Genomic DNA, 27317 nt, shown 5'->3' on the forward strand with positions numbered 1-27317 from the left:
AATTTGTCCACTGTTTTAGTAAAAGAAGTGGACGCAACACTGAGACCCAGGACTAAATTTCTTAAAGGACAGTTTATTAAATCGTTAGCCTCATAGCATAATTGCCCAAGTCATTTTTTGGCCAGTGTTAAAATATCAAAAAAACTAAATACCAATGTGCTTGCTAAAATTTTTTTCTTGTTTTCCAAAAATATTAAAATATGACTTAGACCAGGGGTCTTCAACGTTTTCCAGGCCAAGGACCCCCAAACTGATAGAGAGATGGAGCGGGGACCCCCTACTTTTGTATATGTGTATTTAAAGAAAAAAATCTGGAGTTGTCGTTACTCATAGGTTATTATTCTGTTCTGTTACTGATCAAACTGGGCTATATGTGGCCCCCGAACTAAAATCAGAGCAATGGGAGTACAAAAAAAAGAAGACATGAACCGTCACCAGCTATCATCTTTTAATTATCTGCTGTGTTACAATCCTCCAAATGTACAACTCATGACATTTACAACAACATTTATTTATGTTTATAATATTTGTACGCAATTACAATGGATACGTTTTCCACTGGCGCCTGTCTCTAGAAGAGCTGATAAATAACCATTCATACCTTTTTAAAAAAACAAAACAAAACAAAACAACATAGCATGGGCCCAGACCAGGAAACTCACTGTGGCATGTTGACAGCAGGGCGTCGGGGTACAGTGTCGGGACACGTTTGCGGAAATCCCAATCGACTGGGAGAAACCAAACCGTTGGTACGTGGGGAGAAACCTGTCCTCTGTAAGGGGGGGGGCGGTGGTGGTTTGAGTCTGCATTCATTGACCCGTTCTCAAGCGACTTTGCACAGCTTTATTTTATTCTTTCCCCACCCCCTTGGGTTTTCTCTTAACGCACAACACCGCCCCCCTGTACTGAGATTCTTCGGGACACCGTTGAGTTTCCCGTCAACTGATTTTTAATTTTGTTCTTGGCCGCTCTTCGGAGCTCACTCCGCTATTTTCCCGCGCCTATCTAAAAATATAAAAATGCATCTTTCTATTAATATTCTCTTAAATTCTGTCCACGGTCCTACAAAAAAAAAAAAAGTTTCACACACAGAAATTTGGCTATGCGTCAAACATAGAACATGATTTAGTCCGAGCAATAGTCTACACACGCTTGTGCCACCTTTGATTTTACGCGGTTTGTGTTTAATGGGTTTCTCGGTCGGAGTGAATCGGTATTTGTCGTCTCGAAACTTATTTTGTGAACATTCGTGCTGGGAAAACAAGAAATGCAAGACCGTGATATGTAGCGTCACGCGGCGAAAGCTCCACGCGGGAAGTTCTCGACGTTGTGTTTCCACGAGGAAAGGCACACCTCTGATCTCCTATTTGAAATTTTCGCGATGTAAATTTGGACTGAACTCCTTTCTGCTTCTTACGCGATTCTCTTTCAGCAACGGGGCGTGGAATATGTGCGGCGCCTGTTAACTTCACCGTACAGCTGTGAGATCAAGGGGGAGGGGGAAGGGGAGGGGGGTGCGACTGGACGACCGTAAAATCTCTAGAAGTCCTAAAGAAGTGCAAAAACAATTTAAATTTTAAAAATAAGCAGAGGATGGGCAGGCTGTGTGGGAGCGGCGGCGGCGGTAGAGGTAAAATGAACACTGGCACACCTTCAACGGGACTAAAACATGCACAGTTTCTAGTCAATTTATACTCGAGCTACATGGGACACGACTGGGAACACCATAGATGGCTGCTTCTCTTAAAAATAAAATAATAATTCACGACAGGAACGTATTTTTTTCTCGTTTTTTTGTTGTTTTTTTTTGTGCACATTTTCACTGGTGGGTTACCGGCGGATGGTGTCACAGCTATGGTCATAAAAGAGTGTCGTCTCTTTAAATCTATTGCGTTAGGCTGTCTATGGTGCCTCAGCTCCTGTTGTGGAGCTACTTGTAGCAGGAGATGCATGCACAAGTAGAAGGTGGGACGTAGGGTTAGACTGATGTATGTTTATCTAAATAAAACAAACAAACAAAAAAACAAAATGACGAAGAAGGAGGAGAGGACGCTAGCATGCGAGTGGCGGCGGATTGATTCGTTGGGCGTTCGACAAACAAACGGGATGAAATGAAGCCTGCCTCACCGCCGTGCCTTAAGGACCAGCTGACCCGCCTAACATATAAACCGTATTATTATGGCTTTCAGAGGAGAGTTCCCATAGTCGTCTAAAAAAAACAGTTTAGTTCAGAGGCTTTTTTACTTTAACAAATATTTAATTCTGATAGACAGTTACCATTCAAAATAAAACACTCAGATTTAATGGTTTTTGTATTCTAAGCACAAAGAGTTGCACATCAGTCTAACCCTAGCGGAGGTGGGGTTGGTTTGGAGAGTCGGGACATGGCTGTACGTCTGGCTGGCAGTTAACGTGACATGGTACCTTGGCACATGACGATGGGGCACGAGGGGAGTCGGGGGAGGGGCGTTCATGAGGTGTCACTGGGTGATTAGGTGGTCAGGCAGGCATTAGGGTGGTCGGGTGGTAGGGCGGGGGTGGGGACGGGGGCGGGGACTCGGACACAGTCATTTAGCTCTGGGCAGTTAGTCGCTGCTCTGTGAGTGACGCCTGGTGAGACACCGTCTTGTTTTCGTGAGCCCGTAACTTGGACACCACGTCGATGAACGCCAGGCTCTGGACTTCTTTGTGGAGAGGTTCTGAGAAAAGAGAAGCGGGTGTGGGGGGGAGGGGATTGGAGGGGGAGGGGGGGGACAAGTATCATGAAATAAAAGCTGGGTTCGATTCTACTGTTCGGGCACAGAATGAGGTAGGTTTTTAGTTTTATCTTGCTGACAGAAGTCTCATTTCTCTGCTGGAGACTTGTGGTGTCCCACAGGGCTCTGTTCTGGGTCCCCTAGTATTCTTTTTTTTTATTTGTTGCCTTTAAGGAGGATTATTGACACATTAAACCTTTGCTAGTCCATGATCACGCTGACGTTTTCAAAAGCACCATAACAAAAAAAACTGGGTCACCTGGAGCGCTGCTGGCAACTTTACTCGGAAGCGCAGTTTTAAAACTCTCTCCCAATTTTTGTTTGACGTTGATAGACCATAATAGTTTTAATTTGATAGTACAAAAATATTTGATGATACTACTCTAGGTGATGAACAGAGATGGTCTAATGTGGATCGGGTTGTGGCAGAAACTAGTGGCAAGAAGAGTTTGAAATATTAGTATATTGTAGATTACATCGCAACTTTACCTCTTATATTACATTTGAACTATCTGGGACTCTGGGTATAATTCGGCACATAAGGTTGTTTCAAAGAGTAGCAGCTAGCCTCACCTGAGCCCATGACTGCACAGATGAGGATCATGGAGTTGTACTTGATCTCCGGTGCACTCCTCTCGTCCGACAGCAGCTTGTGAAGCACCGACACCAGGCTGGATCCGACAAAGTCCTTCTCGGCTGCGACTGAAAATCCAGAAAGAAAACAAGGTCTCAGAGAGTGTGTCACAGCGCAGATTGTCGGATTTATTTTTGGGGACAAGATAGATAAATAAATAAATAAATAAAAAGCTGAAACACAATCTGCTTTCATTCTCGGGAGTTTCTCAGCACGCACTGCAACAGTTACAGAGTTAGCTTCATGAGGGAATGTCAAGATGTTGAAAATGAATAGGACCTCACATTCAGTCTATTGTCTCCCATCCTTTTTTGCACATATATAAGTATAAAAAGGTCAGAAAATGTCCTATGAATTTTCTAGAATACCTGAAACTTTCAATATCCCAGCAGTTATTTACAATTTACTGCATGTTATAACAGTGTTATAACCTTCCCAGGTGGAGAGGCGCAAGTGAAATTACCGTAATGACACCATATTGGTCGTAGAAATTTTCAGATCTAATTTCAGATCTGTGATGTAAATAAACATTTTACTTCAGAAATGCATGTATTCACAACATCACACCATATTTAGGGTTTCAAAATTCATGCGTAAGTCTCAAAATGTGTTTTAAGATGAGATCCTCTTCCTGTGAAAGAATTCAGGTGTGAGAACCTACAAATTCTAACAGCATTTAAAACACATTTGTATTAAACTAAAAAGCCTAATTTCGTCAAAGGACCAGTCACAAACTTATAACTTTGATTAATCTTACCCAAATCCAGCCCTGCTATGAGACCCAGAGCCACCAGTGCTTCGTTCTGCATGATCATATGCTCACTGGTTGCCATGGTAACTAAATGCTTGACTCCTCCTCCCTGGATGACGGTCCTGACGACTTCCTGAAATTCAAAAAAAATAAAAAATAAACACACACAAAACTTCAATAAACCAATTCCGACACATTAATACATTAGTGCAGTCAAGAAATATTTAATACAGATACAGATTCACATAGTTAAAGGGCTAAAAACTTGTGGATGAGATATTTTTTTAGCTGTAAAGTCATATCCGATATACATCTCTTTTATCTGTAAGGCGATATATGATATACATCTCGATATTTTTTAGCTGCAAGGTTATATACGATATATATCTCGATATTTTTTACATGTAAGGGGATCTACGATACATATCTCAATATTTTTTTGTTGAAAGAGATACATGATATATCTCTCAAAATTTTTTATCTGCAAGGTGATATACGATATATATCTCGATATTTTTTTAGCTGTAAGGCAGTATCCGATATATATATCTCTTTTTTTTTTATCTGTAAGGCGATATATGATATATATCTTGATATTCTTTAGCTGTAAGGCTATATACGATATATATATATATCGATATTTTTTGTTGAAAGCGATATACGATATATATACTTCGATATTTTTTTTAGCTGTAAGGTGATATACATCGGTATTTTTTTGTTGAAAGCGATATACGATAAATATCTTGATGTTTTCTAGAAGCGAAAGCCACAAATATCAGCAGACACTTTTATTAACAGACAACTGTACATTTATATAAAAGAAAGCTATAAAAATACATGTTAAATAAAAATGCCATTTGAATAAAATAAATCATATCTATGTCCAGTAATAAAATATATCGATATATCTTAAAATCTCATCCAGCCCTGTAAAGTAAAGCTGGTCTAAGACAGTCATACTGTCTACAGCCTTTAAAAGGACAAAGTGTGCTGTCTGACCTTGGACTTGCTGTGCCGAATGAGGGCCGACAGAAGCCTGTTGGACTCGCCCATCACACCTGCGTGATCTTTGGCTTCGCACCACTCCACCAGCCTCTCCACCAGCTTCCCGTTGGTACCTAGCTGGTCCGCGGCCTCGGCTGGACCGGCGCACACAGCAGGCAAAGCAAAATCACTGTCATTTATTCTGCTGTGCACTTTTCTTGAGCAGCTGTTACCGTACTTGTGTGACTCAGAGCTGAGCCTCGAACTCTCTGCACAGCTGAGAATATCTCTTGATCATCTCAACAGAGTTTAAACAGAAAGAACTCACTCGCTGATGCATTCACTTGGAAAATCTGACCGGGACTTGAAACTAAATTAACTTGAGATGATATAAAATAAAGAACTAATGTGCATAAAATGTATAGAACGACAAATATCTCTCTACCTTGCGTATCGATGAGCATACGTAACGTCCCCAGGAGTTTAAACTGGACCGGAGGCATCTCTGATTGCAAAAATTTCAACACCACATCCGCCACACCAGCTGACAGCATCTTGGATTTGTTTACCACTAGAGAGAAAGGGAAACAGCAAGAGTGTACTTAAACCAGGGGTGTCACACATACGGCCCGAGGGCCAAAACCAGACCGCCAGAGGATCCAATCTGGCCAAGAGGGGTGAATTTGCAAATTAAATAGAAGATATTAGTCACAGTTTTTTAAATAAAAGTAACCGCTGTTGTCTGTGAAGGTTCTCAGTCATCCAGGTCATGGTATATCCAACAAAGGTTAAAAAAGCTGAAGCTGAAGAAGCTACCCAGATGAGTGGTGAAACGTCTTCTCAAAAACACTCTACAAGTCCAGTTGCCTTTTTTAACCTTTGTTGGGTAACCGCTATTCCTAATTTGTCCACTAGGGGCCGACACTGAGATCCAGAAATAAACTGTAGGTGGCAGCAAGGTGCAGAAATTGCACTTTTTTTTTTTTTTTTTTTTAAAGAAATTGCATTTTTTTTTGTAAAACGATAGTTCAACATAAACATAAACATTTGCATAAAATACTTCTTTGCACTACAACAAAAGAAAATATTCACGTTTTTATCGGTTATTATGCTATTATATTACTGGTTCGGCCAACCTGAAATCAAACTGGACTTTATGTGGCCGCCCGAAAATAAAAATAAAACTTTTGCTGTCTGCAAAGGAGTTTATGCTTCGTCTGTCCATGTTAGATTATCTTATAAATATCCATAAAATTACTTGTAAGTGAAACATTGTTATAGCATGTGTCAAGTACTCTGCAGAAAGTGACTATCATTATCCACCTTCCCATTGGTTTTATCAGTATAGATATGATGGTGACATGTTGGAAAACAGTGACGTAGTAGTAAACATGATTTATTTGAAAGAAAAGACAAAGGCTAAAAGTAAAAGTTTATAATGCATCCGATGTTTTCATGTCACAAAGTATTTTGTTGAACCGTACTGAACTGCAGCTACGAAACGAACCCCAAGTTGTAATCAACACTTAAAGCCATAATACTGACAGACTCTTGAGCTTCTTTGCTCCTCTATGCGTCTAATGCAGCCACTCACCGGGTATAGCCAGGTTCCGCAGGGCGCTCAGTGCTGCGTGCTGAACGGTGACATTTCCTTCGTCAACGTGTCGATCCAGCAGCTCCAGGAGCTTCTGCACAATTCCAGTGTCCACCATGTGGATGCAGTTCCCATCTATGCACACAAATAAAAAGGAGCCTTGAGATTCCCAGTGAGGCTGAGCAGTGCCAGGTGCAGAGTAATTGCTGTGCATAGAACCGATTACTGTCGCATTACTATTTCAGTGGAAAACATCATTCATGCAAGAATCATGATTGCCTTCTTGTAGAATTCAGATTTTATTCACAAATGCCAACAAACTAAACTCAACAAATAAGATTGTGAACAATTATGAGGTGAAAAAAATAATGATAATAGTCCATTCTTAGAGAATAATGGATTTTCTACACTTCTGGAAACATAAGCTCAGTAGACAAAAAACAGGAGGTTTGGGACAAAGTTGGACACTTTTTGTTGGTGCTTGCTACTACGCTTTTGTCCTCTACAATGTCCAAGCCCTGTCTGCTATTACTCATCTGTATTCTGGGACTTGAAAGTGACGTGAAGCTTACCATTGCGAGCAAAGTTAGCGATAGCCAGAGCCCCTGCCAGCTGGAGCTGGTGGTTATGAGATGGTACCCAGGACAGGACCCTCTGGAAGACACTGCCCTTTCCTCCCTCAAACAGCTTCTGCATGGACTCATCTAAACAGAGGAGGGGAGATGGGTTAAAGCATTAAAAGAGCAAAGAGGAAACAGAAAGAACTATTGTGTGTTAGCTTCCAGCCATGTGGACTTGTTGGCAGGTTGCAACCATAGATGGTATAAAGATGGACGCCTAGACAGCTCTTCAAAATTGAACGCATATCCAAGTTGATAGAAATGCAATTGTGTAAAGTTTGCTGCATGATCCTCCGTGTGTTAAATCAGTCACTAGGAGGACTCATTTAAAGTTTTCGTCACACCCTACTGTTTACCTCCCAGCAGCAACAGAACCATGAGGTCAGACGCAGTCTTCAGCTGAGCGATGTCCTCCTCCCGCTCTCCGTCCACGGTCTGAGCCACCACGTCGAGCAGACACTCCACCAAGCCCGCCTCCACCAGCTGCAGCTTTATCGCATCTAGGCGGGGAAAGGAGGACCAAGCATTTATTGATGCGCATTTAGCAAACATCCCTTCAGTGGACTGGGAGTCAACAGCAATGTGCAAAATGTGGTGTAGAATAAGTGGAACTTTGGGTTAGTTAAACATAACATGAACCATGTGAACCACTTCTTCCACGCTGGTCCAGACATTCTTTCTGCTCATATTTGCCGTTAAACTTTAAAAGAAAAAAAAAATATTAAAACGCTTCACTGCTCCAATGGAACTGGTCTAGTCTTCTAGTAGCAGGTATCCCACTGTAAATTCCACTACTACATTTGACGCTACTTATTTTTCAGTAGATTCTAGATTGAAAGGGTTAAAACTACTGAAATGACAACTTTGACATTACTCATCAACGTTTACCTGAGGGTAAAGGGAAGAAGTCTCCAGAAGAAGTTGAAGATGTAGAAGATTAAGATGAAGTCAAAGAAGAAATTGAAAATGTAGAAGAAGATGAGTCAAAGAAGTAGAAGATGAAGATGCAGTAGAAGAAGTCGAAAGAAGAAAGAGTTGAAGTCAAAGAAGTCAAAGAAGAAAAAGTCGAAGTAGAAGAAGATGAAACCGAAGAAGTATAAGTTGAAGATGTAGAAGTTGAAGATGAAGTTGATGAAGATGAAGTTGAAGAAGAAGAAGAAGTCAAAGAAGAAATTGAAGATGTAGAAGATGAGTCAAAGTAGAAGAAGATGAAGATGCAGTGGAAGAAGTCGAAAGAAGAAAGAGTTGAAGAAGTCAAAGAAGAAGAAAAAGTCAAAGAAGAAAAAGTCGAAGTTGAAGAAGTAGAAGATGAAGATGTAGTAGAAGAAGCTGAAGAATCAAAGAAGTTGAAGTCAAAGAAGAAAAGGTCAAAGAAGTAGAAGATGAAACAGAAGAAGTCGAAGAGGAAGAAGTCGAAGATGTAGAAGAAGATAAAGGTGAAGATGTAGAAGTAGTAGTAGTAGTAGAAGTCGAAGAAGATGTTTTTAAGCTTCAATAAAATGGTTTTAGTTTATGGCAGACCTAAAATGAATAACTACTAAAGATCAGGCTTGGCTAAAGCCAGATACCGATCCAATCTGATCATTTTTAAAATGCCTGGATCGACCCTGATACCGACGGGCTTTCCCCATTACTTTCGAATATGGAAACTCGCAAAGGGAACATTTTTAGTTAATGAAATGTTACAGACCAAACAGAATCGGTAGATTAGCTGAAAGTCAGGGACTCCTGGGGACGTTAAAACATAACGCCATAACTCTCGAGAAAGTTACTCAAAACTTGCATCAAAAAGTGCTTTTAAATTATTCACAGAATAAATGTTGAGTTGTTGTTCCAGTAGAAACCTAATGAACAGAGTGCAGTGTGTGACACATGAAAGAAACTGAGTCAGAGAGAGAGGTTTGTCAAGAGTAGAGGTAAGTAGGATGTCGTCCTGGAGACTGTGTGGGAGCACTCAGTGTGCCTGGAATGGTGATAACAAAAGGTCAGAAAGAAAACGCTCTACCGCCGCCGAAACGTTTGAAAAAGAGCAGCTGAGCAGATGCAGGAGCTGTCTGCCATGACTGTACGGTTAGCAGCTTGACTGGAAAGCATGAGTCTCACTGAGGGGATAAATTACTGTACAAGTAGGTGGTGGGGGATGCACAACGTTTTAAAGTCGACCGATGAAAGTCAAGTCGAGACTGTCTAGTAATGAAAGTAATGCTTTGCAACAATTAAATCTATGTTCTTGACCTGAATACATATGCTGAGAACAGACAGCTCATGTGTTACATACAGTGAGCTGCAGATATGTATAGACTGTATAAAAACAGGCAGCAACTCAGCACCATCAATAGCATTTAATAGTGTGTTGTTAGATGGGATTTCTCTGAAGCCTTCTCCATGTACTGCAGCCTCCTTCTCTCTGTTACCACGGGACGTTTGGTGAAGTTGTTAACTGACTGCTGTCCAGAGGATTTGGACCGTTCCTATGCTAGCTTTAGCTTAAGCGGATGCCTTTTCAGATGCATTGCAGTAGTACTTTTGTTGTATTCCAGGACTGACATGTCACGGTAGTATGGGCTTCATCTTTAGTGAAGTATTTCCACACACTTGATGAACCGCTTCTAGTTTGCTGCAACGACCCAGTGGATCTTCTTGGAGGCGTCCATGTTGTTATTGTCACGTGATCAATGACTAGTCAACATGATGCTTAAAGTATGAAGTCGACAAACTGACTAACCATCTAGTCTGTACAACGCCTACAATAAATAAGGCTTTACCAATGATTAAGAAAATAAATAAATAAAACATTCACTGGAAAATCATTTTTTTACCGTTTTCTGCAAGTGGAGCAAGAACTTCAAATATCATTTCCTTCTTCTCGTGCTCCGTCTGCTTCTGGAAGAGACGCACCAGCTCCTCAGCAATGTTAGTGGAGGCGAACTGCTCTTTGCTGGACTCTGTAAACACAAGAGGTGTGATCACACGTCTCAGAAATGCTGCACTGAAGCCTCACGTTTCTGAGCGGTCGCGTCGTCCGGTATCTAAATCTAAACATTCAATCTGTGTTCTCCGATGCAATATATACAAAGTGGCTCGAGCGGTTAAGCTAGTCGAGGGCGCAACACAAGAGACATCCACATCTAATATAAGACAAAATGCAAACATGTGCAACGGAAACAGAGGAGCAAACAAAGATCCAATGGCCAATGCAACTTCCAACGAAGCTTCCATCCCATTAGGAACAAATGTGGTTCGTACAAATGTTGCGCTACATTTGTATGAAAGCAAAAGCTGATGATATATTTTCAATAATCCTAAAAACACTCAACGGACTCGGAGTCATAAACTACTTCCGTTGGCTTGGCTAGAAAATACTCACCGAGCTCGGCCAGATTCCCAAAGGCAATTAGACACATTTCTGTCAGGGCTGTGTTGTGAGAGTGGACGCCTAGCAGCTTCACCAGAGTGGGAATCACACCCATATTGATCAGCTGCGCTTGTAAGGAATCTGCAGAAAAAGAAAGACAGAGAAAAACAGGCAGTCGATATGTTGCTCTGAACGTAGGTCAAGTAAGTTCTGTGGAGGTCAAGAGGCTTTGTGGACAAGTTGTCCCAAAATAGCCTTAACCCATTGGAAAAATCTGATTTTAAAAGTATTTACCCTTTTGAAATCAGTTCCCTTTAGACCATAAGGAGCTCAATATGTCTGAGAAAGAAGAAATACCTTCTAATTTCATTAAAGAGTGAAAACAAGGCTTAGTAAAACTTGGGTACACAGTCTATTTTGTGCATTTTTACCATCAACTTCAGTCAACACAATCTACAAACAGTGTATGCAGTGTACAACTTTAATTCGTACTGAATGCACCGACAACCCTGCGTCAAAGACATTCTCTATGATAGCAGGACATGTAATGTTGTTATAAACAGCCAAAGCAAACTGAGATTCCAGAAACTGGGGAATAAAAGAAAGAAGTGGTGGAGTTAGAAGCACCCTGGTGATATTTGTATTTAGAGTCAACCAGATGTGCAGAATCATGAGTGAATGGATGAGCAGAGCGGAAGGAAGAAGGAAAACGATGAACTTGTGGTCTTTCTCTGCAACAAGCGGAACCTCAAACCGACGCAAATGGGAAAATAAATCTGCTGCGTAAGCGGTTTTTGTACTTTGAACCTACAGAGCAGCTTCACTGTCACTTCCTTTCCTACCAGGGCACTTAATGGAACTGAAGCATTAATACGTCTGTTCTTTCTCTACGGTGTAAGGTCTATTGTATTGTCGGTTTATACACTACTGGGTTACACAGACCAACTTGATTACTTGATTAGACCACAATAGCAGAGGAGGAAGCATTAGGGATTCTGAGAAACGCTGCCAGTAAAAGAAACCATTAATCAACTTAATGATCATAACAACAATGAGTAGTAATACCAATCAGAGGCCACGGTACAACTGTTGCCTTTTTGAACCTTTTTAGATAATAATGTGTAGGTCTCTTGCGCCTCCAGAACAGTTGTGACTCATCAGAGAATGGATGTGGGCCTTCTGAGGGTGTCCTGGCAACAGGATGTTGTCAGTGGGGGCCTTTGAGGGGAGGGTCCTCTGTGGATCATCCCACAGATACTTGATCAGTGAATCTAGTGAATTTGGAGGCCAGGTCAACACCTTGTGCTGTTCTTCATGTTTTCATGTTGTTCCTGAACCATTTTTGTGTTGTGGCTGCTGCCATCAAGGAGTGTTATTGCTATGGGGTTGGGATCCCTGGTCTGGTCTAAGTGGGTGCTACATGTCTAAGTAACATCCACACCAATGAATGCCAGGTCCAAAAGTTTCCTGGCAGAACATTATATTGTCACAAGATGGTCAACGGTGTTTACTTTTTCTGTAATGTCCATAATGTTGTGGCAGATTGGTATACACATCTACGTTAGTTCTTAGAAGACTCATTTCGGTTGATTCAGTGCGGTCAAAGATTCGTCTAGATGCTGAAAGCTGCAGAGCGCAACCCCAAACCTGCCACCATTAAGCCATAATCAAATCACCCAACCAATCACCCAGAGCCAACAGACGGACCTTGGCAGGAGCCCTGAGCCTGTCTCCCCCGATACTCTGTACTCTCAACAAGCCTTAAGAAACCCCAGACTTTCCTACTTACCACCAGACTGCTGGATAAATTCACTTTCAAACAAGTAATCGGACAGCTTCACACAGCTATTGTCCTACAACCTCAACAAGAGCAGAGCAGGAGTCAGAAGCTTAGCATAAAGTCCGGAAGGAGAGGGAAAAGCAGCTAGCTACCGACAACTGCTAAGGTCAGTAATTAACATTTGATTTCTATTTGTTTAATCCATAAACAAAAAGCTAGTGTCTGCACAAGGGTACTCTGGGCTATGCTTCTTGAATGTTATTATGTGTAATACACTGCATAAAAGATTTAAAGGAACACTTTTTAATCAGCACTTTAGTCAGTTGAACTTCCGGGATATTGATCTGGTCTGTTAAGTAGCAGAGGGGGCTGTTAATCAGTTTCAGCTGCTTTGCCGTTAATGAAATTAACAACAGGTGTACCAAAGGGGCAGCAATGAGACGGCCCCTAAAACAGGAATGGTTTTATAGGTGGAGGAAACTGACATTTCTTCCCCTTTCTCATATTCTCTGACTGTTTTTCACTAGTTCTGCATTTGGCTAGAGTTAGTGTCACTACTGGAAGCATGAGGCGATACCTGGACCCAACAGAGGTTGCACAGGAAGTCCAACTCGTTCAGGATAGTACATCAATACGTGCCATTGCCAGAAGGTTTTGCCGGGTCTCCCAGCATAGTCTCAAGAGCATAGAGGAGACTCCAGGAGACAGGAAGTTAGTCTAGGAGAGCTGGACAGTGTGGTAGAAGGTCCTCAATCCCTCATCAGGAATGGTATCTGATCCTTTATGCAAGGAGGAATGGGACGAGCACTGCCAGACCTACAGCAGACCACTGGTGTGAATGTCTCTGACCAAACAATCAGAAACAGACTTCATGAGGGTAGCCTGAGGGCCCAACGTCTCCGTAGAGTTCGACTGGCATTTGCCATAGAACACCAGAAGTTGCAGGTCTGCTACTGGCGCCCTGTGCCTTTGAGGCTGGACAATGCCCGGCCTCATATGGCAAGAGTATGTAGGGAGTTCCTGGAGGCTGAAGGAATTGATACCATTGACCGGCCTCTACGCTCACCTGACCTACATCCAATAGAACACCTCTGGGACGTTACGTTTCGGTCCATTCGACACTGCCAGGTTGCACCTCAGACTGTCCGGGAGCTTAGTGATGCCCTAGTCCAGATCTGGGAGGGGATACCCCAGGAGACCATCCGTTGTCTCATTAGGAGCAGGCCCTACTGAGCACCATTTTGAGTTTGACCACAATATGTCACTTTTTCACTTTGATTTTCGGCATGTCTTTGAGTTCAGTCTTCAGTTGGTTGATCACTTCGTTTTCCCAACAATCGATGTGGCATCCTTTCGTTCCCAAGACATTACCCAGTCCATATCAGTAAAGATATCAAGCATGACTTTTTTTTCCCCCCACTGAAATCTGTTGGGTTTTCAAAGTGTTCCTTTAACTTCTTTGAGCAGTGTATTATAATGTTCACTTTTGTGGCCAATTTGGATTAGTGTGTAAAGATGTGAACATCTGCCTAGAAGCTCTAAACACAATGTAAAGTATGAGGATGGTGGGAATGTTTAATAGCTTTGCAGGTAAAAAAACACAAAGTGTAAGACAAAAAATTTTGATCCAATGATGGTGTAAGATAAAAAGTTGAAGATAATGGTAACTCAAAACCACAAATGTCTGCCCTACGGTGGCTCTAAAGGAAAAGGTAGGTAATCACCAAAAGCCATTAGGAGAGGGAATTTGCACACTTGGATCTTGTGTCCGTCTTCTTGTAGATTTTAAGAAGAACAATACGTAGGTGCTATGGGGAGCAAAATGCCATGGTGTTCATTCTGGAGGTGTTTCAGTGGAGACCAAAGTGACTAACCAACAGATTGGCACTCTCTTGGGCCACGTCATTGGCGTGGTTGAAGAACGAGAAGAACTACAAGGTAATGATTATACTCCACTTACTGAGTCTATAATCAATGTGAACTCAAGGGGTAAGTGTTGCGAGGGAGGTACTGGTAGGGTGAAAGCTAGATCTTAGAAAGCTGGCAGATTACCGCAGAGTGGGAAGTTGGGAAAGCATGAGAGCATGGTAGAAATCACAAGAGAAAAAAAGTAAGTCCAAACCAGGGAATGAGAGAATATTCTGGTTCGGTTCAGACCCTACTGTCTGTGAAAGACGGAGAGAACATCCGCGGATTAGTTGAGATGGGTTAACAATGGTTCTCGGGGGAAGGATGGTCATTACCATTATCATTGCTATAGTTCATCAGCATGCCACAAAAGACAGTCAAGAGCTTCTCATTTTCCGGCTCAGTATTTTGGGAGAGGGATTTAATGTGTTCAGCTACTATCTGAGCCCCTCCTGCCAGGTCAACTGCACTCCTGCCCTCATCTGCAAAACAAAGAGGCCGGAACACAAATCAACCACAAAGCAAATAAAAATAAAAAAGTAAAGCAAAAAAATAAATAAAAAAAACACAACCTGATAAATACACATGAGAGCAATGTTAACTGAGCAGTAGAATACATACAAATCAGTGCAAACCGTGGGCCTATTCAGACCTGGGGTTAACATACACCAATCAGGCATAACATTATGACCACCTTCCTAATATTGTGTAGGTCTCCCTTGTGCTTCCAAAACAGTTGTGACTCATCAGAGAATGGATATGGGCCTCCTGAGGGTGTCCTGTGGTGTCTGGCAACAGGATGTTGTTGCTAGGGACCTTTGGGTCCTATGGGTTGAGGGGAGGGGCCTCTGTGGATACTTTTGGGATCTAGTGAATTTGGAGTTGTTCCTAAAGTGTTTTTGTGGCTGCATCCTGCTGGGGATGGCTGCTGCCATCAAGGAGTGTCATTGCTATGGGGTGGGGGTGCCTGGTCTGGTCTAGGTGGGTGCTACATGTCTAAGTAATATCCACACCAATGAATGCCAGGTCCAGAAGTTTCACAGCAGAACAATGAATTGTCACAAGATGGTTTAAATGTTATTCACTTCTCCCGTCAGTGGTTTTAATGTTGTGGCTGACTGGTGTATGCATCTCGGTCACACTGACTATTCAACAAGAGTCGTCTTGCATGGTTTTGCCTCATTTATTCAGAAAACAAAACACAAAACCAACATTATGATTGACTGCCGGAAAAGGCGAAAGCAGCGTAGGCGTTGTCTGCTCATTAGCGTGGAGAACTTTTTCATCTTTCGTCCTTGTGGCTGCAACTAAATAATAAACAAGGATTAACAGATGAAACGAATGAATACGAGTAGACTGTGTGTAATTCCACGTGGTAAATTAGCAGCGTGTTCATTTATTGACTTATGCAAAGTAGCCATGTGGAGGGTTTCAAGATATGTAGTGTTGCAGGGGGCTCAAAAATAACTAACGTCAAGGCAATTACAATTACATAATAAAAACCGCATGACGTTTCACATTTTGTGTCATATCTCCACGCTGGGATGCAACCACGCAACAACAAACAGCGCTGTCTGTGGTTTTGAAACAGCGGTCGCAGCAATCCACTGGTGAAAGCAGTGAGCTTGATAAGAACAAACTGCACCCCGAATGATGTTGGCGTTTGTTGGCATCTGATCACTCATGTTAATACCAGGTCTGAACAGGGCCCAAGGCTGTAAACCATCACAAGGCTGAACAAAATGCGTAAGGAAAGAATTATGATGGCTTTGACTGTATATGATGCAGCTGTTGGGTTTTTATGATTTAAATACACAAGAACCTGGAGTTAGATTTATCCAAGGTTGCCATAATTCTTTCCTTTTCTTATATAATTTTGGAGTATGAGTGCAAGGAAAAATGTTCCTGCAAACACACCAACACACTTTCTATAGCAAAGAAAAAAAAAACTAAATAAAACTTCAAAATTAAAAGAACTGCAATCTCTAAAACATTACAAGAAGCCAGTACATGTTTGGATTCGCCAAGCATTTGAATGAGGTGTCCATTTCCATTTTGTAGTCCACTGAAGACCATTACAGGACATCTTTAGTAGTCATGACAAATGACTTCCGTTGTCGTGTTGTCGTTTCATTTCTCTTCTTTCGAAAGAGACAACAGATGCACAGCATTGGCAACTGTCTCTGCGGGAGGCCTTTGTCTGGCAGGACAGCTGCCAAGAGAAGCATATTAGTCACTCTTCTCAATATCAGCACATCCACTACGTTCACTCGCTCGTGACGGCATGCCAAGCCTCAACTCTCGGCAGCACGGCAATGACAAGTGCATGATATTGCTTTGCAGTTCATGCTGACTTGACAGTATGTTTAATGCGAAAGCAGAGGTAGGAACCAGCTCCCAAATTGGGTTCAGGGGGCAGACACACTCTCTACTTTAAAGGGGAACTTCTGTTTTTTTTTTACAACCTGGACCTTATTCCTGGCATAAAATACGATCGTTTACTCAACCATATAACTTTTGTGTCATTTGTATTCCTTCAGCAGATATTTAGATCTGCGTATATCCATATAGTGGGAGTGAATGGGGCACCGAAACGCAGCCTCTAAATAACGCATTATCTGCTGCAAAACTCGTTCATTTCACCAATATTTTGTTATCGTACGCCAGTGCTATTCCCCGTTGAGTCCGGAGTTACCTGTTATCATCCTCTGGGGTCTGTAGATTGACCTACTAAACTCTGACCTGTCATCTCTGAGCGCCGCGTGCACCCGCGACGGTCGGTGTCTTTACATGTAATTTGCTACTGCTAGTTTTTTACAACATGGCTGAATATTTTTCCGATTCTGAGGTTGTGGACGAACCATAGCAGTAGCAAATTACAGGTAAAGAAGCACAATAATAAAATATTGGTGAAATGAATGGTAGATAATGCGTTATTTGGAGGCTGCGTTTCAGTGCCCCATTCACTCCCACTACATGGATATACGCTGATCTAATTATCTCCCGAAGGAATACAAATTACACAAAAGTAATATGGGTGAGTAAACAACCGTATTTTATGCCAGAAATAAGGTCCAGGTTGTAAAAAACAGTAGTTCCCCTTTAAGGTTAGGCTGAAGACTTTCCTTTTTTAATAAAGCTTATAGTTGTGGTGTCCGTTAGTTATGCTGCTATAGGCCTAGGCTGCTGGGGTGATGATGCACCGAGCACCTATCCTCTAATTTCTTATCTAATCTCTTGTCTCCTACTACTGTGTAGCATGTAAACAGCTGTACATCCCTCTTTCCATCTCCCTTGTGATGTAGTGAGTTCAAAGACTCATATTTCACATCACATTTCATGAGAGCACAGATTTATATTGCGGTGCTACTTCCCGCTGTGGACTGGAGTGATTATCTTGCTTGGTTCCTGAATTTGTTCATGGACTTGATGCGGCCACAAATTACGCACTTCTTCAGACAAGTTAATCTACTGTGTGGGGATTAGACTGACACACAAAATGTTGGTGGTGAATTAAAGCCATATAGCTATAACCCAAAGCAGTACGCAGTCTGTCAAAATGGAATACCGTACACTAGCTTGAACCAACGAGGAGCTCTTGAAGACTGAGACTGAATTGAAAGTTCCTTTTGCACAGTAGAATAAAATCATCACTCATGGTCCTAAAAAGGACAGTCAAATGACAACCTCTATGTACCAAAGCATGCAACTTTTACAACTACTCCAGTTCAATTTTGTGTTTGCAGCCTTTAGACTGTTAAAAATAAAATAAAAAAAAGATATGGACGAAAGAGTCTCCACTTCCTCCCATTGGTCAAACTGCACTCGTATCCCGGGGATAACAGCGGCGCCATCTGTGTCCACACTTCCTCTAGACTCACTGGTGTTTACTGCACTATTGAGCGGTTGTCAATGGCAACTGCCAATCATCACGATGCAACATCCTGTTTCTACAGGGTCAAATAACTAAAACGACGCTTGAACATGCATCAACATTACATTAACTACCTAAAATGACAGAAACCGTTCTTGTACTTGGAGGGGGTGGAGCTTATATGACCTATACTGCAGCCAGCCACCAGGGGGAGCTCCACATGTTTTTGGCTTCACATTATAGGAGATGTCATGTCATCCATCTTTTTTTTTTTTAATAGTTGCAACACCAGATTCGACGAGAAGAGGTCCATCCAAGTGTTTATCGTAATCTCCATTTAGAGCACTCTATCACGTTGGCGTTACAGAAGTTTTGCAAAAAAATAAAATAAAATAAAAATTCTTGTAGAGGGAATAGGAAGGTGGTGAGAAGGAGGCTATGATATGAGACGTCTCTCAGAGTGTAATGGGTCTGAACGGGAACAAACTCTTGAAACTATAAACGGTTTTCAACGACACATTGCACGACCTAATCAAGTCCAAGTAGAACAGAGTAGGTTGTGTGGAAATTAAAGGTATTCACTTGAGGTGGTTTCCTTTACACTCACAATCGAAGATTTCAAATGTGGGACACTAATGAGCCTTGGTGGAAGTTTTAAAAGCCTTTCTTTGGATATTTCCTTCACGCACTGTTGCATATAATGAGCAGATGCATTTTAGTGAGTTAACTCAACGTTTGAGAATATGGCAAATCACCATGCTACCTCATGCTCCATGTTCATGCATGGACTTAATTTCATTTTATTATGGTATAATAAGGGTAATTTCAGAAAATCCAGATTCATCCGTCTCACTGGAGCAACTGGGGCTGATGTCTAATATACCACAAGTGTGCGTTTCCTTAAGGTAGCGGCAGCAGCTGCTTCTACACACTCTCCCGGGGCGTCGATCATAAAACCACGCCAGCTTACCGACGCCACCCCCTGCCCTCCACTCCACTCCACTCCACTCCAACAAATGTCACATCTCACCAGACTCCACAGATGCCCGGCTTTTCAACGAGACGACAAACTATGCGGCAGAACCGACAGCTGTGATTAAAGCCCCTAAAGCCGGCTGCGAAATCGGGCTTAAACTCCGCCGTTCGTCTCGGAGGTCATCGCTCAAATACTGCACTGGCTGGCGCGCTTGGTAATTAAATTTCTTGGAGCAAACATTTGAGAACATCTACGTTTCTACAAACACAGTCAAGATTATTGTCAGATAAACAGTAAGCCATTTGTTAATTAAAGAAATGCTTAATATGCATCACAGTTTTGTTACCACGTGTGGCTGTAAATATCAAGACGACCACGGTTTACATAGCCCCACCCTTTAATTTGACTTAAATGTGTTTGGTTTCAAAGGTTTAGACGGAGAGCCGTGTTTTAACGTCAAATAATCCAGAATATAGAAGGTCCCATATCACCGTATCTCTACTTTTGTCTTTTCACTGTGGTTTTAAGGATTTAAAAAAAAAAAAAAAAGAGGTAGCCAAGGACACACTGTACTTGTTCAGATACACATTTGGGTGACACGGGCATAACATTATGACCACGTTCCTAATATTGTGTAGGTCTCCCTTGTTGCCTCCAAAACAGTTGTGACTCATCAGAGAATGGATATGGGCCTTCTGAGGGTGTCCTGTGGTGTCTGGTAACATGATGTTGTTAGTGGGGGAGCTTTGAGGGGAGGGGCCTCTGTGGATCATCCCACAGATACTTGATCAGTTTGGGATCTCGTGAATTTGGAGGCCTGGTCAAAACCTTGTGCTATTCTTCATGTTTTTGTGGCTGCATCCTGCTGGGGATGGCTGCTGCCATCAAGGAGTGTCATTGCTATGGGGTGGGGGTGTCTGGTCTGGTCTAGGTGGGTGCTACATGTCTAAGTAACATCCACATGAATGAATGAGTGAATGCCAGGTCCAAAAGTTTCCCAGCAGAACACTGAATTGTCACAAAATGGTCAATGATATTTACTTCTCCAGTTAGTGGTCATAATGTTATGCCTGATCGGTGTATAATAAGATAGTAAAGTAAAAAAATGGAAATAAAATTGACTTACTTCTTAATTTACTGTTTGATATATTATTTGAAAGTAGTATTAAAGAGATTTTTTTGTGAATTAACAAACTCAGACTTTATTTTTCAGACTTCAACGTCTTTGAGAGTGAGATGGGTTGTTGGTTTGAGTTGTAATGTACAATCACTGTGTATTTATACATTTTGACAAGAACTCCAGCTTAATTAGAGCTCAAAAAATCCCCTGCTCACAATGCTCAAGAAAAACCTTTGCAGTTAAAACACAACTGCTGTTAATCCAGGGCGGCATCGTATTTTTTTTATTTCTTGACTTCTACCGGCTCTCGACGAGGACGAGTTCAGCGTTTTCCCTTAAGAAAACGTGTACTTACGGCTGTCGTAACAGATGTTGCCCAGAGCTCGGCCAGTCTGCAGCAGGACCTCCTGGTCGGTGGAGTTCAGCAGCTGAATTAGAGGAGGGATGAGGCCGGCTTCCACGCAGGGGCTCCGCATGAACTCTAAAACAGAAACACAATATTTCAAATTTCAGATTCTCGGAGCAAATTAAACTGTAACTTCAAAACTTCCAATTGTGCAGCTTTAAATAATCCAGCCACGCTGTCAGACAGAAAGGGAGTTGTCTTTAGCGCAGCAGTCACTTGGCTGATTGCAGGCATATCCGGAAGCAGTGACAGATAAATGCCAGCGGGTTGCTGCCAAGCCTGGCAAACTGCTGGGGAGTGATCATTAGCTGCAGTCTCTGCAAGCTTCCAAGAGCCCGTTCATTATCCTAACCTTTTCTTGCCCCGAGTTCCTTTCACGTCTGCTTCTTTTTTATTTATTTATTTTGGGTTTTTTTTACCCATTTTAAAAGCTTGTCTTGTGCTCACACAGAAATTATGGAAAATGGAAGCCCTCTAACACGTCTGTGACACCTTAGCTCCGAAATGCCAAGGAGTTAGGCTAAAACTAGCCCTCGTCTGAAATGAACAATCAAGTAAATCGCTCTCAGAGAAGCTAAAGCGTCCATGACTAACCTGGCTGATACATTTACCCACAAATAACCCATGCGTTAACGCAAAGCACGCAAAAACAAAATGGGCTGACGGGCAGGGGAAGCAAACCTCACCATTTTTGGCCACCTCAGCAATGATGTTGGCTACTTTCGGGGTGCAGGAAGACTGGGGGTTTAGCAGGCTGGGGAGCAAGGGAAGAATGCCCATCTCTTGGATCTTCATACTGGCCTCAGTGTCTGCAGGAGGAGGAGGACAAAAAAAAAAAACCCACAATGAATGTCAATGATGTTACTGTAAAAAGTGTCTAAATACCTTCTGTGTCCAAGCTTTAGGCAAAACATTCATTGGACTGGAGGTGTCTTTGCTTGGGGGGGGTGGGGGGGGGGGTTCTGCAGACCAATGAGGTCAAAATTGCCAGCCCAGATGTTTTTGTCCTATCTAGAGACACATAAAATGGGATTCTAGACTCCACCCACACCCAAGAGATGTACAGCACCAGTTGGGTTAATTCATGATCATACACTTGGCTGTAGGTGTAGGACTGAGTGTCATCTTCTCTATGTTAGCCCTTTGATGGAGGTTAGAGGGTGTACCCCCGCCTTTTGCCTGATGCCAGAGGAATAGGCTTCAGCCCTGGTCTAGGACAGGGGTGTCAAACACATGGCCCAGGAGAGGGTCCAATCTGGCAATCCAAAAGTAAAAATTTCAATAAAGTTGGCGCTTATTCCTAATTTGTCCAGTAGAGGTGGATGTAACACAACATGGAGACCATAGGCTGTATAGAAATATGGACTACACGTCAACACTTCCTTGCGTTAGCCAAACTGACGCCATTTTCGTGGGGATATTGGCGACGCCTTCTCCAGACTCACTCGCGTTTTCATTTAATTAATGCTACGCTCTGTTCTACCTCCACCAGTTACAAAGAAATGTTGGATTATACACTGTACTTATTTAAAAAAAAAAAAAAAAAGTACCGCTTTACGGAGCGGTTAGCCATCAAATAACTAACTTATACGAAACATACACAAAAAACTGACACTTGAACATGCATCAACAATATATTAACTACCAAAAATGACTGAAACCATTGTTGAAAAAAAATATTTGACGTGTATTTTAGTGTTTTAGTTTGGCGCAAGTCCCGCCCACTAACATGGAGGGGGTGGAGCTTATGACCTATACTGCAGCCAGCCACCAGGGGGAGCTCTACTTGCTTTGGCTTCACTTTTAAGGAGCAGTTCCGCCGTCCATCTTTATACGGTCGAGGGAAACATCTGGACTCATCCTTATTTACAGGTTATTATGCCGTTATGTTAATGGTCCGGCCCCGCTTGAGATCAGATTGGGTTATACGTCGCCCCTGAACTAACATGAGTTGACTCCGGCTCTTGTAGATTGAATAGCAGATGAATGGAAGATGAAATAACACCACTGAGATGAAGGACTGGCATCTGTAATGTCTGGACACACAATACACATGGTCTGGTTTTACAATCCGATAATAAACCAAGTCTACAATCTGACATCTGGGCTTGTAACCGGTAACGGCCATTGGACCTCCCTCCTTGGTATTGATCTGTGGTAGGATCTGGTCTGGCTCGGTTGAATGGTCCTGATTATCACCCTTGTTCTTAAGCTTTTATAGCGGCAATGACTCAGAGAGCAGGCCTGCCGTACTGTAAGCTAAGACCGGATTGCTCATACCCATTATCATTACTCAGCTGTCTGGCAAACACTGCCAAGCCGTCCAAAAATGTGCTTTGTGGCAGAGAGGAGCAGACTCATTTTTTAAGTAATGTGTACTGTACAATTCAAGCTGTTATTTACATATTGAGTCATGTGGAGAAAAGAAAAAAGCACAATACTGGTTCTGATTCGTGGTCCATGGGTAGGCAGATTTCCAGAGCGATGAAAATGATTTGTGCCGCACACCGAGGTTTAATTTTAAGCTCCGTACTTACTGTTGTTGGCGAGCGCTTTGAGCAGGCAGTCCAGGCAGCTCTCCACGCTGTCGGTGGCGCTGTCCGTAGACGCGAGCTTCAGCTTCTCCAGGGCTTCACTCAGGTTCTCTACAAGGAGAAACATTTTGTCACCATTTTTGACGTCTCACGGGGTCAATGCAGTTATCACATTAGCATCTTAGACCACAATGAATGGACGTCTGTTCTGAAAGCGAGAAGGTAAGGAGAGGCGTCTTGTGCTTCGCTGTGTTGATTTTCACGGTAATGTCACGTGAAGGACGAGAGTTTCAACCATCATGTGCTGCTCCTGAACAAAAACAGATAGTAGAGCGGACGGTCCATGAACCAGGAGTGAAAATGTTCCTGGAACAGGGCAACACTGTCCGTACGACTCAAATAAAGTTATGAATAGGTATGTATATGGAGCTCTGTTAGATATAGGCGGTTTAGGCTTCAGAAACGTAACTACGCACCGCGGCAACGCAGACCGCAAGAGCTGTGATTGGTCCGCTTGGTAGTAGCGTGTTTCTGCTTTAGTATTTCAGGCTGTTTCTCCATCGCCGCAATTTTCTAATTGATTGTTTCGGATCAATAAAGATGGAACACATGGAGGAAAGGTTAACTGAGGAGGTTCGGAGATACGAATATTTGTACGACTCGATTTTTGCGAAATATCGGCAAAAGTTTCAGTCGCTATTGTTGAAAGACACAGCGCCGACTAGTGTTTGGGTGGAGTTACTACAGAGTGACGAGCGCACAAGTATAAATGGCTCGCACCGACGTAGGCTACGTACGTAGGCAGGTTACGGCGTACGTAGCCTACATACGTACGCCGTAACCTACGTACGTATGTAGGCCGGCGTAGGCTACGTACGTAGGTTACGGCGTACCTTAAATGAGCCTTTAGCCTTGCTCTCCGATCCAATCCCAATCTGTTAATATTCAGAATCGGCCGATCCAAGTCCAGATTCAATCTCAAATAAACAAAATCCCTTCCCCTGGAGATTCATGAAGGCTTTTCATATCTCAATTATTCTCCGAAATCACGTGTGCACCGTGCAACTGGATTAAGTCCAGCAAATATTTCTGTCAAAGTTAATGAAGCGAGGAGACGGTAGCTCGTACCTTCAGAAGACCTGCGTTCTCTACTCCTGATCTAACTCCTTAGCCCTGTCTTTAATATTTTTCACTTGACGCCGCCTCAAGGAAACTTTTCTCTTCCTTTAAACGCAGCGTTCAGTGTTTTGTTTTTTTGGTGTTGAATCAACTTGGTAGTAGTGAATAACGACCAGCAATTTGAACAATTTGCAAATCTCTGACTGACTTCAACTGTCTCTCTGCGTTAGCCCTGTGATAGACTGGAGACCTGTCCAGGGTGTACCCCGCCTCTCGCCCCAATGACAGCTGGGATAGGGTCCAACCCCCCCTACGGCCCTTCACAGGACAAGTAGTTACAGAAAATGAATGAATGACTCCATCTTCAGGAGCAAAGTACTTCCACAAAGTACTTGGTTCCTCTTCTTCTTTGATTTTTGGCAGCTTTTACACTAAGCAACGACGAAGAAGAAGACATTTTGGCGCTACGAGGCCTTGGTTTTGGTTCATGGCCGACCTAAAATGACTAACTACAAAATATCAGGCTTGGCTGAAGCCTCATACCGATCCAGTCAGCTTAAAAAAATGCCTGGATCGAACCCCCTGATACCGATCGGGACATCCCAAACTATAACTATATGGAAATTGGAATCCCGTTTTTGTATAAACACCTGCGTCTGTTGTGTTTAAAAGCCACCACTTTTTTTCTACCGTGTACCTCTGCTCGGGTGTTTCCCTTTTTCTCTTCTCTTCCATCCATTACGAGCGCTGCCGGTCGTCAGTGCTGCTGCACTGCCGGACGCTTTAACCACAGAAACTGAATCTCTTAATTACAACCGGTGCTCATCAGTCACATCACGGCACAACAAACGACAAGGCAGTCGTCACCGGATCTTTAATGTCTACGTGTTTGTTTCATGTGCGTCATTTAAGCCGAATAAAAGCCCGATAAACAAGCCGCTCGGATATAATATCGGCGTTATATATCTGTGATGCTACACAGCTCGGATTTCTGGCTCTCAAGTCAGCCAGCGTACACTCGGCGAACCCCGACAAGGACTGCCCTGTCAGTTTCCATCCAGAACGCACAGTAATTACTCTTGAGGCTGACACACTTCTTCGTTCCTCCCGCAAGAAATTTCCAGCAACCCGGGCTCCCGGCTTTGTTCCCAACAGCCGACAAATGTGGAAAGAAATTGCATAAGGGGTTGCAGGGAAAATAAGGTTGCAGTGACCTGGTTGTTGCTCCAGCCGCCGGTGCTGCTGCTGCTGCTGCACAACCCACACAACCACCCCCCCCTGCATGAATGCAATAGTACTAATAATTGTCATAATAATTTATTTCGGTGTTTCGGTTTTTTTTTTTTTTCGGTTTCTGCGCATCTCTAATTTTTTATTTACAGACATGTGGGATTAGACCTCGCTAGTGTCCCGCACGGATTGCTGCAGACGCCGCTCCTTTAAGCGTGGATTCAAATCCCACTTTTGAAAAAAACACTTTCTTTTTTTAATGTCAGATTAAAACACGTTTCTGTGTCGCCACAGTTGCAGCGACGTGCGCGTACGAGGAGCAGCAGAGGGGGGACGGCAACGTTGCAGAGTAAACGCAGCACAAGCAGCAACGCAAAGTGGGTCTGCTGGATCCTATTGCATAACAGCTGAGGAGATGGAGGGGTGGGGGTGCCATCTACACCACCACCACCACCATCAGTAGCAGCAGCAGCAGCTACACTGCCATTTCAGGGGGATGCACATCCATTTAAACGACCGAGACACTCGTGCAGGCAATTTCAATTTACCACCATGCGAAATGCAGGTTTTTGCAGAGGCAGCGTTGCTTAAAATGCACATTTTTTTTAAATAAATACGTGAATAAATCTCCACCAGCGTTGAGTGGATGGGAGAGTCAGGGGATGGAGGCTACCCCACCCGAGTACCGAGCAACACGCACGCACGTACACACACCATTCAGCCTCAAGTCTGCTTCTTTCCCTATGACAAGGCTGTGAGGCTCACACACACACACACACACGCACACACACACACACACACACACACACACACACAACCCGACTGACTGCTGTGCTGGCACTAATGCACGACACATGGGGTTGGTAATTAAACGCGCATCCATAATAATAATAATACTAATTTTACGCTTTGACTGAAAAGGCGAAACAGCTCCTGGTCGCTAACCCGTTTAGCTTAGCTGTGTACTCACCCATCTCGGCTGGATGTTGCTCCGGGGGGGAAAAAATGAATTAAACCGAGATATTGAGCTCCGAAAACCGGGGTGGTAACTAGCCGGAGGCCCCGCTGTCCCCGCTACTACTACTACCGCTTCTCGTGAAGCCTCCCGTCAAAAAGCCGCTGAAGTTAGCACGGTTGGCTAAACTAGCTAGCCGGTTTAGTAGTAGCAGCAGCAGCAGCAGCGGTAGCCACCGGGCCCGGGTCTGGCAGTCGCCCTCGGTTAGATGCTGCTGTGCAGCGGCCTGTACTACGGGTGGCTACCGAGTTAACGCATCTGACTTCCTCTCATATTCACGCCAACACTCAGGACCTGCGAGGCTGGCTGGCTGGCTGGCGCTCCCCTAGACGACGCACTGACATGCCACGGTCAAGCTAGCCAGGCAGGCGCGGATGGAGAGCGGGACTTCCGGTCACAGCCTTCAAAATAAAAGGCGTCGGAGCGAGCCGTCGCCGGTGGGTGGCAGCAGACTGCTGTTGAATGGAAAACAAACAGTGGCAAGAAAAGTGTTGCAGGAATCTCTAATTTAGGACGTTTCTTTACAAATTTTAATAAACCGCATCTAAAACTAATGAATGGGGTGCAATTTAACTACAGCTGCATGTCATACTTACATCTTTATTCCTTGTAGCACAGTGTTTCTGCAAAAAAAACTACAAAATAAAGACAGATGCCA

The 27317-nt window shown here is 43.1% G+C and overlaps 1 protein-coding gene across 3 annotated transcripts; it reads right to left on the reverse strand.

Moving 5' to 3' along the window:
- Window positions 1-405: 405 nt before the first annotated feature.
- On the reverse strand, window positions 406-27002 carry rap1gds1 (RAP1, GTP-GDP dissociation stimulator 1). 3 transcript variants are annotated; one of them, XM_084544963.1, is made up of 15 exons: window positions 26615-27002; window positions 23299-23406; window positions 21448-21570; window positions 20711-20836; window positions 14721-14867; window positions 10710-10838; window positions 10162-10287; window positions 7699-7842; window positions 7295-7426; window positions 6723-6857; window positions 5574-5699; window positions 5144-5283; window positions 4148-4274; window positions 3330-3458; window positions 407-2699 (listed from the first exon to the last, which is right to left on the reverse strand). In XM_084544963.1, exons 1-15 carry the CDS (start codon window positions 26616-26618, stop codon window positions 2572-2574), a joined length of 1824 nt encoding a protein of 607 aa, XP_084401089.1. In that variant the 5' UTR covers window positions 26619-27002; the 3' UTR covers window positions 407-2571. The 3 variants fall into 3 exon arrangements, with proteins under 3 accessions (XP_084401091.1, XP_084401089.1, XP_084401090.1); XM_084544964.1 differs by lacking the exon at window positions 26615-27002 and adding an exon at window positions 25112-25239; XM_084544965.1 differs by lacking the exon at window positions 14721-14867 and having other exon boundaries at window positions 406-2699.
- Window positions 27003-27317: the final 315 nt, after the last annotated feature.

The sequence above is a fragment of the Chelon labrosus genome (assembly GCF_963514085.1).
Source record: "Chelon labrosus genome assembly, chromosome: 1".
Taxonomy (NCBI): Eukaryota; Metazoa; Chordata; class Actinopteri; order Mugiliformes; family Mugilidae; genus Chelon; species Chelon labrosus.

Excerpts from the sequence above, each read along its gene's own strand:
- rap1gds1 (XM_084544963.1), bottom strand. Across the intron at positions 21,571-23,298 it reads CAAAGCGCTCGCCAACAACA|ACACTGAGGCCAGTATGAAG; the intron begins GTAAGTACGGAG and ends CTCCTCCTGCAG. Across the intron at positions 14,868-20,710 it reads CAACATCTGTTACGACAGCC|ATGAGGGCAGGAGTGCAGTT; the intron begins GTAAGTACACGT and ends TTTGTTTTGCAG.